General features: G+C 41.2%; 1 protein-coding gene across 1 annotated transcript in view; it reads right to left on the reverse strand.

Annotated features, from left to right (window-relative positions):
* The window catches only part of nxph1 (neurexophilin 1), a 71,830-nt gene extending 67,825 nt beyond the window's left edge, over positions 1–4,005 (reverse strand). The window contains exon 1 of the mRNA XM_033636417.2: positions 3,562–4,005. Within this exon, the coding sequence (XP_033492308.1) occupies positions 3,562–3,615 (54 nt within the window). The 5' untranslated portion in view covers positions 3,616–4,005. The remainder of the gene's footprint in view (positions 1–3,561) is intronic.
* Positions 4,006–19,034: the final 15,029 nt, after the last annotated feature.

Below are 19,034 nucleotides of genomic sequence, written 5' to 3' on the forward strand. Positions count from 1 at the left end.
CTCAGCCCTTTTGTACTCGGCTCTCTCCAGCAGCCGGGCTTGAATAGCTCCAAAGTGACGCCTCCATGCTGCTTTAAAAGCTAAGTAGCACAAAGGTTGAACGATGAACTGAGAGAAATGTTCACTTAGTCGACATCTGGGCCGGGGAAAAACACAACACTCCAACACTCTCCACGGCTCCCACTTGATGGCCACACAATGCACTTGTCCGAGCGCGTGCAGCCTATATCTGTGTGTGTTCAGTCGCGCAGCATGGGGCCATTTGCTCGAATGCCTTTGCTACAGTAATTGAATTAATACCGGGCCCGCTCTTGATTTCAGCTTCAAAGAGCTCAGTGAAAACATATTGCATTTTTATTATTATGAGCTAATTCAGAGGCCTGGAGAGGGGGTAAGGGGTGGAGGTGGAGGTGGAGGTAGGATGGAGGGGGCTGAGAGGGTTCACACTGTGTGAGCTGTGTTGTAGTGATCTCAGTGGGACTTTCTTCCCTCCCCACCGTGCAGACTGCTTGACACTGCAGGCCCCATTTGCACTGTTTGATAATAACACTTTAATGTGACTGCTATGACTGTCGCCAGTGGTCCACTGCATCTGTTACTCCCAGGGGAGAGAGGAGGGAGAGGGGGAGTGACTTCAAGTCACAATGCTGCACCGAGGCCACAGACACAACCACATCTGCCATTTACCAAAAAAAAGAAAATGTCAGTAGTGTCAACATGGCTTAAATCCATTCTGTACCCTGAGTACCTGAGTGTGTGTGAAACTATAGGAACTGATAAGATGAAATCTAATTATCCCTCTACAGAAAAGAGTCACTACAGCAGCAAATAATAATCCAAGGGTAAAAAAAAAATATATACAAATAATATCACAGCCAATAAGGACCCTTCCTTATTGGCACAACATGGCAAACTCACCAACTGTCGGTTATTGTTAAATACACAACACCAGTGTGTGTAAATTGTACAAATACCACAGAGATGAAAGAGACAGCATATACACTATGAATAAATATTATAATAAGGGCAGTATTTATATGAATGGAAATTAGTGGATTTTCAGCAAAAAGGCTAAATCAGACAAACATGAATTCCATAATTGAAAAATCTGAATTTGAAAGAGACAAAAACAAAAAACATGGGAAGCAACATTAAAGTTCTGCTGAATTTTAAAAAATCTCCTACAGTTTGATAACGAATTACAGTATTATGTAGTTGTGTAAAGTGTGAAAAAAATCAGCCGAATTGAACGCACCGCCTCTCACCTTTTATCCATGTAAACTGCTCTGAATTTAACACACAAAATCCCCTTTAAAATCAAGTATGGACAAAAATCCGGATAACCCCAGGTGGTATTCTGCCGGTCCAGGACTAATAGTGGGTGTGTTAATTGAATAGTGGACCCATAGGTGGTGGTCCCGCTCTGTGGTGTGTGCTGTATTGCTGTCTACCTGGGCTGTGCTGTTATCGGGGTCAAGGCGCGGCGCTCAGACAAGAGGCTTAAGCAGAGACAAGAGCCTTTAACACGAAATAAAACCATCAAAGTTCAGCTCTAATCCCCGCTGCTGTGGATAAGGCTGACTGTTAACGGGCTGCACAATAAACTCGGTTTACTCTAGGCGGGATGGCTTTGTGTGTGTGTGTGCGCGCTTTTTTTTTGTCAAGCTACACAATTCATCTCAGACAACACGGCGAACAGGATTTATTGGGGGGAAAAAGTCGAGTGGATTTCATCACCAGTGCGCTGTATTTAAAAAACACACCTTCCCCTCGACAGTGGGGATTTTACAATAAATTATCACGTGTGTTTGATGTCTGTAAATGACAGCAAGCTTGAGATTTTTAATTCAGAAGGAGAGCACAGGAGGAATAATTCAAGGGGAAGAGGAGGAGTGGACTCAGCAGGCAAAAATGTGACAAGCAGAGAATGGTGTCAAAAAGAAGTCCAACTTTGCTTTTAAATGTTAGTTTTTTAATTACAAAACTCAATTTATAAGTATTCTTTCATTTTAAAATATGCTTGTATCCTTAAGCCTAGTATTTCTGCCATTATGGCCCCATAAAACATATTGCTTCTGTGTATAGTTAAAGGAAAAGTGTTTAAATACTTTCAGCACCTTGGACAGCTCCACGTCCACCAGCTGTGTGTTTTACTTTGTGGGTTCCTTTTTAAAGAATATTTAAAAAATGAAGAAGTCACTCACATTCACACACTAAATCCACTGCACACGCAGACTACAATATAAAAAGGTTTAAATACATTTATGTGGGATTAAATTAAGAGAAAGTAATGAAATGAAATGAAAACTTTATTTGACACGCTTCATATTTGTTTTATTTCATAAAAGAATTCAGATTTTGATTACACCTGTTGGCAATGAGCTGAAATCCAACTGCTGAGATTTTTTTTTTTCAATTAGAAATAGAATATTAGAATATATAGCCTATGTGTACTGAAAATAAAATGAAATTAAACATGGCACCTCTGAATGTTGAAGGGGTATATTTCATTAGAGAGGAGCTGGATTTAGACTTTTTATATATGATTTGGCAATCTTAAATAGTAGATGGAAAATTGAAATGTGTGAAATGAGTCAGTGTCCTCTCTTTTTTCTTTTCCTCTATCCGTTTCTGTCGGGAAGAGGGAGCTGAAAGTAATAGTGTCTGTTTGCTGTGTCATAATAGTAGAATTCGTGGCAAAATAACGCACAGCAAAGCCTCACTCTGCGTGCTAATAACTTTGCACTAAAGTGCGTAAATTAAACTGTATAATGTCATATTTTCATTATTATAATCAAGAATAAATAAAAAAAGAATAAATCTCCACTTGGAAAACCTTTGAGGTTTAATTCAAACACAACCCAAACATTAAGGAGAGCTGCACTAAACTGAAACACTATATCAACATGTATGGTTTCTTTTACACTTGCCTGGTAAAATAACCAGTCACATAATGCTCTAACTGGAGTGTGTCACTGGGTCCCAGTCTAACCCGCTGTGGAGTGTGTCCTCTGCTGTCCAGGCAGCAGCCTGACTGTGAACTTGGAGTTTTGGTTTGCTATGGCGCCCCCATGAGACGGTTTCAACTGCCTGCGCCGTTTAGTGATCGCGGTTTAAGCCACCAGTTTTCTTCAGTGTCCAAACAACAGCCTTCCAAATGTCTAAAAAGCTTTCATCGTCATCACACATTTTCCCTGCATGCGTGAAAGCTCGAGTTCCTCAGTAATGTAAAGCAACTGCTTTTTACGCACAGCGGTATTACGCACAGGGAGGACCCACCTGGTGCAAGTTTCACCGTCAAACAATTATATATAAAAAGTGTTTTGATCAAGTTTGGATCACACTTGGCATTTTATGCACTGTGCCATACAGCGAAATAACCCAGCAACCACGTCTCTCCAGCCGGGGTGTGAATGCGTTTGGAAATGCGCACGTTGCACGAGTGTGCTCTCACAGTGAGAAAATAATAACAATTATAGCATTTAGACTATCAGTCAGAGCAGTGTGAGAGTGGAGAAAGTTGAGATGAAAGTACAGGCTGAGTAGGAGAATCTAACTCACCAGGCAAAGTGCAGGCGTCAGGAGGAACACGGCGCACCAACACGTCACCTGCATCCTCCCGGAGCTCAAAGTTCCACTAATTTCCCTCGGCTGGTAGTTGCGGCTTTGCGGATCATAAATCCACCTGATATCCGCCTCACAGCACGGTCAAGCCCGTCAGCAGCCCAGGCAAAAAGGACACAACGCACCCCATGACCGCAGAACAAAGGTGAGAGTTGGAGGTTGGGGGAACAGGACGGAGGAGCCGGTGAGGAGGCTACTGCTGCTGCGGGCGGTGATGGTGGCAGAGGGGGCTGTGGGGGGGCGGGGGGGGGGGGGGCGACAAACAACGGCTACTTGAGGGTTAATCCAGGTAGAGTGAGCGGCAGGGTCATAGCTGTCAGCAGGTTCAGGTCCTGATTGTCTGATAGCTGGCGCGCGCAGCGGTCGGAGCGCTCCGATCTGAAGAGAACGGCGGGGCTTTCCGCTTTATAACACGCGCCCACAACACAACCAGAGAGACTCTCGCTCTAGGGGGGGAGGGACGAGATAAGGGGGGGAGAGAAAAAAAAAGGGCAGGAAAAGACGAATAAAACGAGAGGAGATTGGTCCAAGACGCAGCGAGGATGAAGAAAGCGAAGTTTTCCCACCTTCTCTCTCTCTTTTCTTTTTCATAAACAGGCGCTCGTGAGGGAAAAGCGTTTCACCTTGGCTGCTGGTTAGTGCGCTTGATGTAGATGAATGAGCTGACATTCAGAACTCCGCTGCCAATAACTCCAGGCAGCCCCAAACAAGAGAGCCTCAAACCTGAACAAATACAGCACAACAGCTGTTGTTCATGATGTAATTCCAATATATTAATACTCATCATCACTGTCAGAAGCTACTGTATTACTGCTAATAGTAATGCTACTGACAACATCCCCCACATCTGCTGAACATACCCCAGCTGCAAAAACCTCCATCTCATCAAATCATGCCATAAAAAACAAATTTCCCTAAAACAAGTGTAAAAAAAAAGAAGATGTGCTAGAATACAGAAAAATGACACAAACATCTTAAAGCTGCAATCCTTGAGACTTTTATTACATTAGACTCCATTTTTGTATTATTGATGGCTGGTATTTATTCTGCTATATTCATGTATTTCCACTCAGTAGCCACTTTTCAATAAAGTAGTTTATATTTCAGTGGCGGAGTCCGCCATTTGCGCACTGTGTAAAACTGTGATTGATAAACGGTGTCTTTTCAAACACAACTCTGGGGCTTGTCATTTCAAGACTGTTTTAGAAATACCACCAGAAACCACAGGTCTCACCCAATCAACCAGAAATCTTAAGGATTAATGGTTTAAGATTTTTGTATTAGTTTTAAGAGAAAAAGACTTAATGGAATATAATTATAGATCAAATACTTGATAAAACAGGGCTGGATTAACTTTCTAGGGTAGAAATGAGCCCCTGTCGAGCCACACAGCACAGGAAACCAACCAGTATATCTACACTGGATCACTGTCCTGCCCAGGGTTTAGTCTATGTCAGTTTCTAAAATTAAATACATGTTTGTGTGAGCATAATATCAACAACACAGTCAAGCCGAGAGTCGAGTTCCTCTATAAGACAGGGCCTCTTTGTTGGCTCAAAATGCATTAGACACCTTAGAGTCATCATCATTTTAATTTCCACACTAATATGTATAATCAGATATCTGCATTTGTATGCAGAATCTGTAATGTAGGCAATGGGTCAACATTTTGGTCGGGAAGCATCCTGGTTTCCTGGTTTTTGTCTGAGTAGCACTGACCAATCAACTTTGAGCCGCAAGTAAACAGTCGGTGTGGAGAGGTGGAATGCACTGACTGAAATATAATCTCTGAACCCATCAGCTATCATCTGATGATGATTGAGCTTGATATGAAATTAGGGGTATGGAAGAGGAAGCATCGGCTCTGGATATCTGCTTGCTACACTGGACTTCTTAAATATTGGCTTTGGCCCCTGGAGGATTGTTGTCGTCAGATCAATAGTTGATGGGTTCTGAGACTGTTGCCACACAGGCAAACTAGGGCTTATGGACAGTTGTCAGCTTTGTCTGGATTTAAATTTTAACCTTGGATAAAAAGGGGAAATAATCTAATTATGTAATAAATGTCATATTTATTATCTTATCTGATGACAATTGAGCCAGTTCCACTGATGAAGATCATCAGATGTGGCTAAAAGCCCAGAAACTGATAGTATGCAGACCTTTGAGTTCAGACTATTTTGTTACTCATAAGAATGAGACTGCACATCTCAATAGATAAGGTCCAAAAAGTATTGTGTTTGTGTGTTTATATCTCTGAGTGAAAGCCAGTGTTTGTGTGTGTCTGCTCTGTATGCCAGCAGAGGCAGGACAAGGTGACTGAAGCCCTCTCAGATGCTGAGTGTGTGTTTCTGGGTTGGGGATAGATAGATAGGATCCTTTTTGTCGAGGAACAGAAGGGGCAGGGAGGTGAGCAGAAAAGAAAAGACAGGAGGGGCTGTGCTTTAATAAATCCCCAGCAGTCTCATTGCTACAACATTGCAGTGGTCAAGCATTGTCGCCATAACTCAGCCAGCAGGGCTGATGGGATCCTGCTCTGAATGGCCCAGATAGCCTTCACGGGCCCAGCATGGCATGCGGTGGTAGAGCAGGCTGAGATAAATCACCAGAGGCTGGCTGACTTCCATTGTGGCTGTAATAAAGCACAATCTGGTCCATGGTAAACTAAAGGGCCCATAATTCAGGATTAATGCAACATTCTCTCCTTGTTGATCAAAGATGTGTGATACAGATTTTTCCTGAAAGTTAACCTTTATTGGGATTCAAATGAGGCCTGTTTGAAGAAACTGAACCGGGAGCCTCAGTGCTGCAGGTTTGGCTAAAATGCCAAAGTCATCCAGGTCCAATAGAGTCGGAACTTGAAGGGACCCAGTTTAGTATTTTTAGGATTACATGTACGTTCAACAAATTCTCCCAGCTCATCAAGTACCGACGCTTGGTCAGTGGCCGTACATGTCAAACTATGATGCTCATGGTACCCTCCTGCGTCGGTTTTAGATGCTTAGGGACAGCTGTCAATGCACACTTGTTACATGCATCATGTCTTTTCAAAATAAACTTCTGTATTCACAATGTATAATTTGCACTAATTAAATGCAAATAGTCTTTTTCAAAATAAACATAGAATGTAGGCAAAAAAATGCCACACATACTAGCACACTACATTGTTATTAAAATGACCTGACTTATGGTTTCACATGGGACACAAACACCTGTCTCCTGGGTGAAAGTCTGAAGTTTGCTTGACTCTTGCATCCTTTGTGGATTTTCTCGCTCTTTATACTATGGCAGTTTTAAAATATTCCTCACCCCTACTGCCACTAAAGGGTGCCTAGATGTTACTGTATCTGACCAAGCATTAGTATTTGACAAGCTGTACCTCATAATTTATGTCCAGTGCCAATGTTCAGTGTTAGTGCAGGAGGTAGTGTGTCCTTTATTTAGGGTGTGGCGACTGCGGTGGTGAAAGAGCAGGTTGTGCATTCAACTTTCGGAGAACAGAGCTTGTGTTTTGTCACAGACCTTTAATCAGTGGTCGCTTGCTTTTGAATTGTTCAGTATTTGCAGAATCATCCAGTATCAACGTTCTTCTCTGCCGACAGGGTTGCCATATTAGGCCTTTCACCCTGACCCTTACCAAGTACCTTAAATTCCCCTTACCCTAACCATAGAGTGGTTGCCATGTGCAGACACTGAAGAAGGGAAAAAAAGAATGTTAAATCTGGCAGTTGGGTGAAGGACCATGCCAGATATTTCATATTTTTTGTTCATTTATTGAATCACAGACTGAGTCACTGCTTTTTTTTAATCACACCACCACTTCTTTTTCTTTCTTTCATTCTTTTAAATGTGCTTTCTTAATTATCAGCTACTGGCTTCCATTCACTTTACTTTGATGTACAATATGCATAGACTTGAAATGTACTTGACTAGACAAAACATCAAGTGAACATAGTTCTATTGTATTACAAGACATTACATTAATATAAAGATGCTTCTGTCCAAAGTCACTTACAATAAGTGCATGTAACCTCCACAGGAAAGGGAGCTAGATGTCATTGCATCTTTCCAACAAACAGCTAAGAGTATGTTCAGTGGTAATGAGACCTCGTGGATGCATATTAGGTTTGTGTAGTGATGCAGCTGTCAGTGCTGCACACTGCATTATCATATAATCATGAAGTGACATTGATAAAACAATAAGACATGTTCAATTTTCAAGTTGATTTCCTGTTGGATTAGTGAAACAAAAAGAAAGAACCATGGCTGCCTGCAAGGTTGGAAAACACACAAAATATTTTTGGAATAAACATGTAATGTTTTATGAGACAGTGAGCAAGGATGTGTATTACTTGTACTGGGTGAAGCAGGCACTTTGATCTAGGACACTTTTGCTTTATTATCTTCTCTTAAATTTAATATTCATAACAAGATCTGCCATTTTGATCTACTACATTCATTCAGCTTGACATCATGTTCATGCAGATTTATTTTTGGGGGAGTGGGGAAGATTATTTAGTCTTGTTTTGCTCTTACGAATCAGTAGCCAGTGACATGTCCATCTCACCAACATTACTTTCAGTGCCACAGGATCTCAAGTGGCAGCAGTGGCCAGTAGCAGTGGATCTTTTTCCGCACCAAACCAAGAAATATGTTACTTCGAAAGGTCCAGTGTGCAGGATTTAGGGGGAAATATTTGCAGGAATGGTATAAAATATGATAAGTACATTTAAATTAGTGAAAAATCACCTGAGATGGGGCCTTTTTGCACTTTCGCACTTGCCACTGTAGTTAGAGGGTCATCTACAATGAGCAGTAAATAGCTGGATCCATCTGATTTTGAGAGGAAGAGACCTCTGCTGATAATCAACCTCCTGGTAAAGACCTCCTAAACAATAAACACTGAAGGAATCCTAACTGGGAGTTCACACTTGGCACATGGCAGAAATTTCAGCTGGTTGCAATCCCCAATCCTCACCACTAGATGCCACTAAATCCCCTTAAATCTTTCTCACCAAACCTTTCAGAGTTTATCCGTAAATCAGTTTACAACAGCCTGTACTGCTTCATCATCTCATCTGCACATGCCACCATTTTTGTGTCAGCTTCTGTCACTATTTGTCATGGATCTAGCTGGGTAGCTAGCTATGTAGGAAGATTACGTTCCCATCTTATTGAACTGATTCAGGGAAAAAGCCATCAGTGAGCCCACCACCAGGCCCACTTAAATCGCTGAAGAAATCAGAGATGGGTGTGTGATTCAGTAGTCTGCAACCAGGATTATATTTCATATGTTAGCCTTACTATTTTGTGCTAATATATGTGCTAATACATTTGTAACTAAAGACTGCATTTTAGATAATAAAATTCAAAAGCTGTCTTAAAGTATAGCATTCGAAAATTTAATAACTCTCCCTCTAATTTTTCTATCTCAAAAATCATCAGAGAAATAGAAAAATTACATACTGGCACAAAAATACTGCATATAGTGGCTTTTAATTGGTCTAAAAAGTGTTAAATAAAAAAAAAATAAAATGCTCAGGGTTCAGGAATGCTTACAATTAGGGTGGGTGCAGCTTGTGATACACAGGCACGTATAGGGTTCTTGGTTTGGGGTCGGATGGTTAGGGTTAAGTGAGCATAAACCGCTGGATCGTGTTTTTCACATTACTTCCTTGTCACTGGATGTAAATTGTGAGGTGTGGCATTATCCAATATGAATGTAATTCTAAGCGTAACTGGGCTTGTATAAACTGTGTTTTGTTTTGTGCAGCACTTGTGAGGTTAACAGGAGGCCTGTAAACAATAGCCGAACGGTGTAAATGCTCAAATTCATAATAGACATCCCCTTAACGATTGTGAAAATCTATCAACAGTGGCCTCTGCAGACACTGAGTATAGAGACACCTCTCATCTGAGGGTGGTTCGGCCTTGCTACTGTCAGAATGTATGTAATAAAAGGGTGAATAAAAATGCATAAGCTATTTAGGGCTTTGACTAATGCGTTGGAATGTGCTTCCAGTCACTAACAGACAGTCAGCAGGGAAATATGAGTCTCATTGCATTTCAAGGGCACTATAGAGCATCAGTGAAGCACAGAGAGTTAGAACTGAGCCACTGAGTTGTGTCAGTGTCACAGAATGAGAACCATTCACAAGAGTGATGTGAACACAGCCGGGGCCTGCCAACCACTACAAAAAAGGGAGAAAAGAGAACATTTCTTACTTCTCAATCAAACACCTGCTCTCCTTCCTCCTTTCAGCATCAGATCATCTCTCTCATTGATAGAGTATAATCAGGAGGTCAAGTTGCTAATTTTCCAAGCACACCTTTTGGTGCCCATTCAGTGCTGGGGGAGAAAATTACAGGGTAGCCTTTTCCTAATAGCTTACCATTGGGCTGTAAAGAGGAGGGGCAAGAGATAAAGACAAGAGAGAGGAAGAGGATGATTGCCCAGCTGAGTGACGCTGGCGTGTGGTGGCATGAATATGTTCGGCTGGCCCGGCTCCATCGCCGATTGTGAGGGCAGATGTTGCTGCGGGCCCTCAGGCGTGGCCATGACGCAGTGGCAGCAGGTTTGCCGTGGCTGCTGCCCAACCAGCTGCCATCTGAAGTGTCACTCCACGCGAGGGATAGGAGTCAAACTGGGCTTGACCAGAAGGGCCGAGGGCGCGCTTCACGCCATGTGTGGCGACAAAAGGCCCGGCGGTCTGCAGTCACGGTCGAGGCTGCCAGTGCTTTTCAGGAGGATGTGGAGGGTGGGCGGGCTGAGGGGGAGCTGACAGAGACAAATGGCTGAGCGGAGCGTCGGTCACAGGATGCAGCTGCTGCACATCAATTGCTTCCTCATCACAATTAGAATGACTGCCGGCTTCACTGCCGAGGAGCGGGGACGGAAACTCAAGCTACCATTTGGCTTATTGAAGGGTGTGAATACAAGTCTTCAAGTGAAAGACAGACGGAGAATTTGCCGAAAACTTTCAGAACTTAACTTGTGAAGAGCAGAATGCCTTCTGTCTTTATGCTGCTATAAACTATTAGGGACTCTCCAGTGAAAGGACTCTTGAACAAAGGGAAACGGAGACAGAGTGAAAGGATGAATCAGGTTTATTACAGCTTGGGTTTTATCTTTTGTAGCTTTGATTAATGTTTCTATTGGTCAAGATAACATTAGACTCACAAGTTTATTGCTTAGCTCTGGGAACGTAGTGACATTGCTACCCAGTATTCCAATGGATTAAGTACATATTGGATGATTCTGCACCTCATGATTTACGTCCAGTGTCAATTTTCAATACCAGTGCAGGAAGTAGTTTGTCCTGTATGTAGTGATCAGGGTGGTGGCTGTGTGTTTAGTGCATCCAGCGGTCATGTGGGAGACTTGACAGTTACCTAATCTTAGCCATATGTATGTGCAAGGTGCAAATATTGTAGAGGAACTACAGTAATGTTGACACTATTGAATTTAATGGTTAGTTTTTGCAAAATTGTCCAATATCAATGGGCCTCATTCACTAATATGTGTGTAGAAATAGTCTTACTTTGCACATTAAATAATCACACACACAAAGTTATCAATGGATTCATACAACATGTGCACTGGCTGATTTTGTTCTTACCACTGTGCCTATGTTGGTGAATCAGAATCATCTATAAATCTATTTGCTATCAGCATACTGCCACTCCTCTGTTTCTCTATTTAAGGAAATACATTTGCCTAGAGGTATATTGTGGAGAAAGTGGTGAACACTTTGTGTACAAATTGTCATCTACAGTAATGAAAAAATGTGCAATCAGACAGAGAATCTCACCCGTGCATGCACACTTCCTTACTTCCGTGACTGCCTGTCAGACTTTTTATACAAACGTTTCATGTTTCAATGACAAGAAAGCATTTGTCCAACAGAAAAGTCCTGCTTCCATCCCTTTAACGGTCATTGTAACTGAAAATGATGAATGTAAGTGTGTAATACTGCATACCATGGAACCATGATATTTCCAAGGCAGTTACCGTGAAAATCGCATACCGTTGCAACCCTATTTGTCACTCCCTTTAAACGTGTTATTTCGGCCTCTCAAGATGCACTCTCTCCTGAAGGCACAGGCTTCCGATACGACATCTTAACACCTGCTTGGAGGTCAGTCAGAATCTTTTATATACCCCGCATGCCTGTTAATCGGCTACCAATTAACATTGCCTATGTTTGTGCAATTTCATGGCAGCAGAAATTGGTGAGAGTAGCCGATCATCATAGACCAAGTCAATAAGACAATGTAAACCCAGAAATTTACATTTCAGTATGGACATTTTCGTGAGGTAGGACTGGGACACTCAGTTTTTATAATTATATATTTTAATTTTGACAAAAATTGAAGTTGAAAGGACAGTATTTTTACTTACTACACTTGGCCAATGAATGGTAAATTAACATTTTACATTTTCTAGGACAGTCAGACCTTCATCATATGTGTGAGGCCTAAGTTTGTTTGCACACTACAAAAAATTCCTTGAATAAAATATTTATAAATCCCTGATTTGTGCATGAAACATTCATATGCACAGCTATACACTGTTTGTGAATTAGGGCCCAATGTTCTTCTCTGGCAGAAGGGTTGGACATCACAACACTGACATTTGATCGGGCAAGACACATGAGCTGATTAACTAAACCAGCTGATAAAACTAAATGAGTGTACACCTGTAATTTTGCTAATAACTGTGCATGCACAACTCCAGTAAGTTTGGTTGATTCAGGCTGAACCAGGAAATGAGTCATTAAACTGTGACGGAAGTTTACAATGGACAATTTGGGATTTTTCTTGACTGTTCGACTTTGTTTTCTCTTCCATGTCTGATCAAAACTTGTTTGTTTCTGACTGGTTGTGTTTCTCTACACTTATACATCTTAACCATTAGGCCTCAGTGACAATTTGTACAGCTCCAACATCAAAATTAATCTGATCAGGCACAAACAAGGAACAAAAACAAAGGCATTCCATCTACTATAATGAAAATCTGCTTTCAGGTATGGATCCCTTCCCGTCCACAGGAAGGGAAAACTGAAAACTTAAAAGTAAAATTAAAGCTCTACTCTGGTCTGAACAAAATCACATCTCTTGCTCCTCTTGTTCTGCCACTATCTTTTGCTATAAATCATCAAAGACCAGCTTGCTGGTAAACATTAGGGTGCTGTGTGCAGTTCACTGATGGTAAATTTTAAAGTTCAAAAGTCCCTTTTCTTTTTCACCACCATCTGGGGCAGTGGAAAAGGCTGTTTTTGTCTTTGGCTATGGCTGATATAAAGACAGGAAACATAGAGACATTTAATGAGAGATGAGGACATTCTTCCGTGGTTCCGCTCTCACTCACCACAGCATTTGCAGCCTTTTCTGAAAGGCTTTTTTAAAGACAGACCACCACTTTCCTTGATTGAGGCAGTGCTTTATTTTATCAGGAGGAGATTATCAGTTAAAGGAGACATCTTTTATCTTTGGGCTCGGGGGAACAGAACTTAGAAACAAAGAATGCTGTAGAGATGATCTTTAGTGTTTGACCTAGTATCCTTAATCAAATTTTCCGCCAGATCTTGATGTCTCTGAGGTTGCAGCAAAGTCACCCGTTTGAAGTGGGTTTTACAACATGACTTAATTGATTAGGGCAGCCTTTTCTTGGCAGAGGGAATTTAATTGGAAGACAGAGACATGATTACGTGAAGTGCTGATTAAATGAGAGGACCAAAACCATGTAGCCTGTCTCTGCTTTACTTCCCAACATCCGATCATAATCAGGGGCTCTGGTGATAAAGGCAATTACATTACTTCAACAAGCAGAGGACAACAATTTAACCAATGGAGGAATAGAATAATTAGACCTAATTGTCTATCTACATGACTGCATTAGGACAGAATCTGTGCCTTCAGGGGTCCATCTGTAGCCAAAAATACAGTGCGGTAAAAAACAAAACAAACTAAATTAAACCCAAAAAACATGCCGAATAAAGCAAATATCTGTGCAGAATGTTTGACCTCAGTGTGTGTGTCCATTATAGGTGTGTGTTGTTCTGTATCCATTCCTCATGACAGCAGTTAACTTTTATACAGGTCTCAGAGCAGCAATAAAAATTATTCAGAAAGACACAAAATTACCTGAATGTTGTTTTTAGGGTTTTATAATATTGCATATGAAGGTATCATAGTATCACCAGACAAAATCATGCAGGCCTCGAGCAGAGCAGTCTGCACACCTTTAGCTGTCTTTCACTGACATCTGCTGGTGATATTACAGCATAGCTAGACTTAAGTGAGCTTCAGTTTCCTGCTAGGAACAACCATCATTCAGATTTTATTGTCCTGCATCTATATGCATTTATTCTAAATGTATCTATAAATCAGTACATTAATTTGGCTTCATGTTAAAATATTAATAATCACATTTTTGATTTCTATGCTACCACTGTAGCTGTTAATCACAAACAGGAGTTGAGGCAAAACTGTTAAAGCTGGCACAGCCATGTTTACGTGATATGGGGCCCAGGAGCAAAAATATGCTGCTGGGTGTCCACTGATATCCCGTTCCTCTCTTTGCAGTGTTCACACTTTGCCTTTCTGAAATACTATCTGGCTCAGTATTTGCTGTGTGGTAATTTGAGGACATTGCATAACTGAAAAAGCAACATATAAGCACAAAACTGAAACAATGAAGTTCTTAAAACCAGATTTGAACACACAGACCCTTGGTTTCCCACTTTAAAGCTGTAGTTGGTAACTTTTATAAAACCAAAACACTCCTGTCAAACTGTCAAACCAGGCAGCGCTGATAAAATATAACTCAAGACTCTGTTACTGCATTGCCTGTTTCTTGCCTCAAATGTTTTCAGAAACATATTTCAGTGTACTGTTCACCAAAAAAAGAGCAAGTTGGTTACCTGGCTGCCATGCTGAAAACAGTCAAGCCCAAATGAAGCACCATCCACGAGCCAGAACAATTCTTTGTTATCTACTTATCTATCCACCCAACAAGCTGGTGACCTCGACCTAAAAAAATGCATGTATTGAGGTCATAGTGTCATAAAGGAAGTGTTGAACCTGGTCCCACAGTGCAGACATAAGACTCAGAAAAGCTGCTGGTAGAAGAGGAAAGTCTTTTATTGTAAATACAGAAGGGCAGAGCTGGAGCAGGGTGGGGGTTGTGGAGTCTAAGGGGTCCAGAAAATGTCCAGAAGGATCCAGGTAGGTATGGCTGTGGTGGTAGGAGGCTGGGTGAGGCTGAGTGCAGCAAGACAGGAACAATCTGAGAGGCAGAAAACAGAGTCTGACAAAGAGATGTGAACTGGACCAGGCTTTCATACAGAGTAGAGTGGAGATGGCTTGATTGCCGATGGCTGGCAGGTGGCTTGATTGCTGATGGCTGGCAGGTGTGCAGGTGAGTGGTGACTCCAACTCCGCCCAGCTCCAGACAGACACACACACACACACACACACAAGACAGGAAGACAAGACAAATACAAATAAGGCTATCTAACTGTATTTCCACTTAAAGTGTGCAGAGGTTAGAAGAGGAGTTGTTTGTTTTTAGTTGTTCTCCGTCATCATCACATCGAAATCAAAAGACAGGTGGTGCTTCTTTTTCCTCCAGGCAGCTGACAACTGGCCATCTGCAGCAGAGGTGCTCCTCGTGCTCTGCCCCCCTACACTTACTCAACATTTACAGGAGAGTAGTAAGTGTATTTTTTTTAAAAAGGAACATGAAGAGTAGCCTACTTGTTCCTTTAAGGCCATAGAACATATACTACATTACTTTTTATCACTTTGCAAAAACAAATTTAAAATAGCACAATCAATCAATCAATCAATTTTATTTATAAAGCCCAATATCACAAATCACAATTTGCCTCACAGGGCTTTACAGCATACGACATCCCTCTGTCCTTAGGACCCTCACAGCCGATAATGATAAACTCCCCCCAAAAAACCCTTTAACGGGGGAAAAAAAAAATGGTAGAAACTTCAGGAAGAGCAGCTGAGGAAGGATCCCTCTTCCAGGACGGACAGACGTGCAATAGATGTCGTACAGAACAGATCAGCATGATAAATTAACAGTAATCCGTATGACACAATGAGACAGAAAGAGAGACAGAGAGAGATGCAGGACAGACGGTAATGACAGTAGCTTACAACATTAATTAAAGTAATAATATTATAATTCGAATTACGGCTATTGTGGTACAATAATCATATGTGTATAATAACAGTAGAAGTATGACTAATGATAACAGCAGCAGCAGGAGGCATCTGGCAGGACCATGGCAGCAGCACAACCACACACGTCACACTATCCAAGTGTGATATAAGTTAACCTGCGAGACAGTGGAGCACAAAGGCTCCGGAGAAGAAGCCGAGTTAGTGACATGCAGTAACAGGACATGAGTGATAGCAAAGGAGAAAGAGAGAGAGAGAAGGAGAGAAGGTGCTCGGTGTATTATAGGAGGTACCCCTGCAGAAAAGGCCTAAGTCAGCATAATTAGGGGCTGGTACAGGGCAAGCCTGAGTCAGCCCTATCTATAAGCTTTATCAAAGAGGAAAGTCTTAAGTCTAGTCTTAAATGTGGAGACGGTGTCTGCCTCCTTGACCGAAACAGAAAGATGATTCCACAGGAGAGGAGCCTGACAGCTGAAGGCTCTGGCTCCTGATCTACTTTTGGAGACTTTAGGGACCACGAGTAACCCTGCGTTCTCAGAGCGCAGTGTTCTGGTGGGATAATATGGCACTATGAGCTCTCTAAGATATGACGGAGCTTGACCATTTAGAGCTTTATAAGTTAACAGTAGGATTTTAAATTCAATTCTGGATTTTACAGGGAGCCAGTGCAGAGAAGCTAAAACAGGAGAAATATGATCATGTTTCTTAGTTCCTGTCAGTACACGTACTGCTGCATTCTGAATTAGCTGGAGAGTTTTTAAGGACTTACTAGAGCTACCTGATAATAGGGAGTTACAGTAATCCAGCCTAGAGGTAACAAAAGCGTGGACCAGTTTTTCTGCATCTTTTTGGGTCAGGATAGGCCTAATTTTCGCAATATTATGCAGATGAAAAAACGCAGTCCATGAGGTTTGTTTTAAATGAGAATTAAAAGACAAATCTTGATCAAATATTACTCCGAGGTTTCTTAAGGTAGTGTTAGAGGCCAGAGCAATGCCATCTAGACAAACTATGTCATCAGATAAAGAGTCTCTGAGTTGTTTGAGGCCAAGAACAATAACTTGGTGACATTGGTGCTCATCCAGAACAGCCTCAGAGTTGAGCTTCAGATTAGTTTTGATTCCAACACTAAGAGAACTAGCTACCTAAATGACGATTTTCCTTCATCATGAGTACGAATATTGACACATTTTACAAGGAGGATACTTCTGCTCGTAAAAAGTACATTATCCATACCAGATACTTTTTCATTAGAGTATTTGGCTCAATCCTGTTATGTAATGGCACTAGGCTGTATTGTGTAATGCTAAAGCCCAAGCCAAAGACTAAACTGGTATGCCTGTAACCTCCTGTTAATACCCAGTTTATTAATCTGTTGTGCATTTCATTTCAGGCACTGAAGAAACTGTCAAAAGATACGACAACTTTCAAATATTTCCCTTGTTTATTATCAGCAATTAGTCAAATACATATAAACAAAGAGTAGGAAAAGGACAGAGTTCATCAGCGACTTTGTTTTTCACAAGGTTATCAATATCGCTTTGAGCACACCCACATTCACGTCCCTTTTTTTTTTCTTTTTCTTTTTGCATAACATCTTGTGCAGTAGAAAAGGAAACACATTATGGTACATAAACAATAAATTAAAAAAAAAGAAATATTTAGCACTTTATTTACAACTCATATTCCAAGAGATATAAATTAAACATTCCATCAACTTACTAGCAACAAACTCCACAGAATAATAAAGTGCCATTCTCTGGCAATGATATGATGTCTCAAACTCATAAATAATGTCAGTTCACTTTGGGTAGCTGGAACTTTTAGCTTCAAAATACATGTCAATAAATACAACAATTCTTCCTGAACTGAGCTCTTGTCAGTAGAAAAGCTTCCGGAAAGGATTTTATAGAACTGTTTGTCTCCTGGTGTGGCACAAACGTGACATCTCATGAGGACCTGTGTAAATTCAAAATGAGTCAGGAGTCAAAATTAGCTTTTGGGGGATCGATAACCGATTAATAACTTAAATTTATACCTCATCAACATAAAACATCATCAAAGATAATCTGTTAAGGATTAATAAAATATCAATATCAATGAGTCATAATTTATAAACCCTTTAGACTGAGTATAAGAAAGTGGAATACAATTAAGAATTCTTGTTGGACCTGAATCCTTGGGTCTGATCCTTGGATGGTTTATTCGGGCACACCCTGTCATTAAGGTCTTAGTTTACCACCCTGAAGGTGCCTTCAAATACCAAGGCAAGACTCATGCAGGTTCCATGATTTCCAAGTTTAAAGTGGGAATTTTTAATCTAGAAATGATGGACAACTAGTTACCAAAGCATCAGGTCAATGGAGAACATTCTATCTGAATTCCCTGAATAGTTATGTTGATGAGCAATGACTTAAATTCACATGCACAAAATGTGTTTCTCCCTCCGACCTTCCTTCCGACAGCTACATTTCCAGTTTCTATTGAATTTGGATTGGAACAGTGTTATCCAGTCCTTCACACTCACTACAGTCTTAGGGTTGAACCCATATGACGTGTTGTCTGACAACATGGAAGTCAAAAGTATATATGGCTGTTCCAAAACAGCCACATTCTCAGAAGAGTGAAAAGCATGTGAGAAGTGACTGAAGAGAGAGATCAGAGAGTTCTAACCCTGGCTCCATTTTCACCTATATACGGCTGTCCAATAGGGGGAGGTAAGGTCAAACTGTAGGTTCCTGAAAGTTACAGAAATGGTCAGGCACGGAGTCTCCAACCTGACGCCAGAAAGGTGTTGGCGGAGGGAGTTGCTAGCAAAGCAACACAGTATCTAAAATAAGCACAGCATGTTTAACTATGTATCTCTAAAAGTTACCATGACAGCTGAAAAAGACAACAGATGAACAGGTTTGCCAATTTCATGATCTCCGCAAACTAAATTAATTGCCAATTGTCCACGTGGAAGTAATTGTTGTTGTTAGTTCGACGTCATGGTGATCCAGTCTAAACTGGAGCCTTAAGGCCTCACTATGCTTCAAACTAAGTACTTGTCAGACTGTCTAGCAGTGTCTGCATCCTCCTTTGAGATGTCAGAATTGTTGAGGCTGTCTCCTGCCATTTCTGTAGCTTTCTGCAACCGATAATAATACGAGCACCCCCACTTATTCATCCACTGGCCAGGTTTGTGGACGTCTCTCTCAGCTTTCATTTTT

This window comes from Epinephelus lanceolatus, chromosome 16 (genome assembly GCF_041903045.1).
Source record: "Epinephelus lanceolatus isolate andai-2023 chromosome 16, ASM4190304v1, whole genome shotgun sequence".
Lineage (NCBI taxonomy): Eukaryota > Metazoa > Chordata > Actinopteri > Perciformes > Serranidae > Epinephelus > Epinephelus lanceolatus.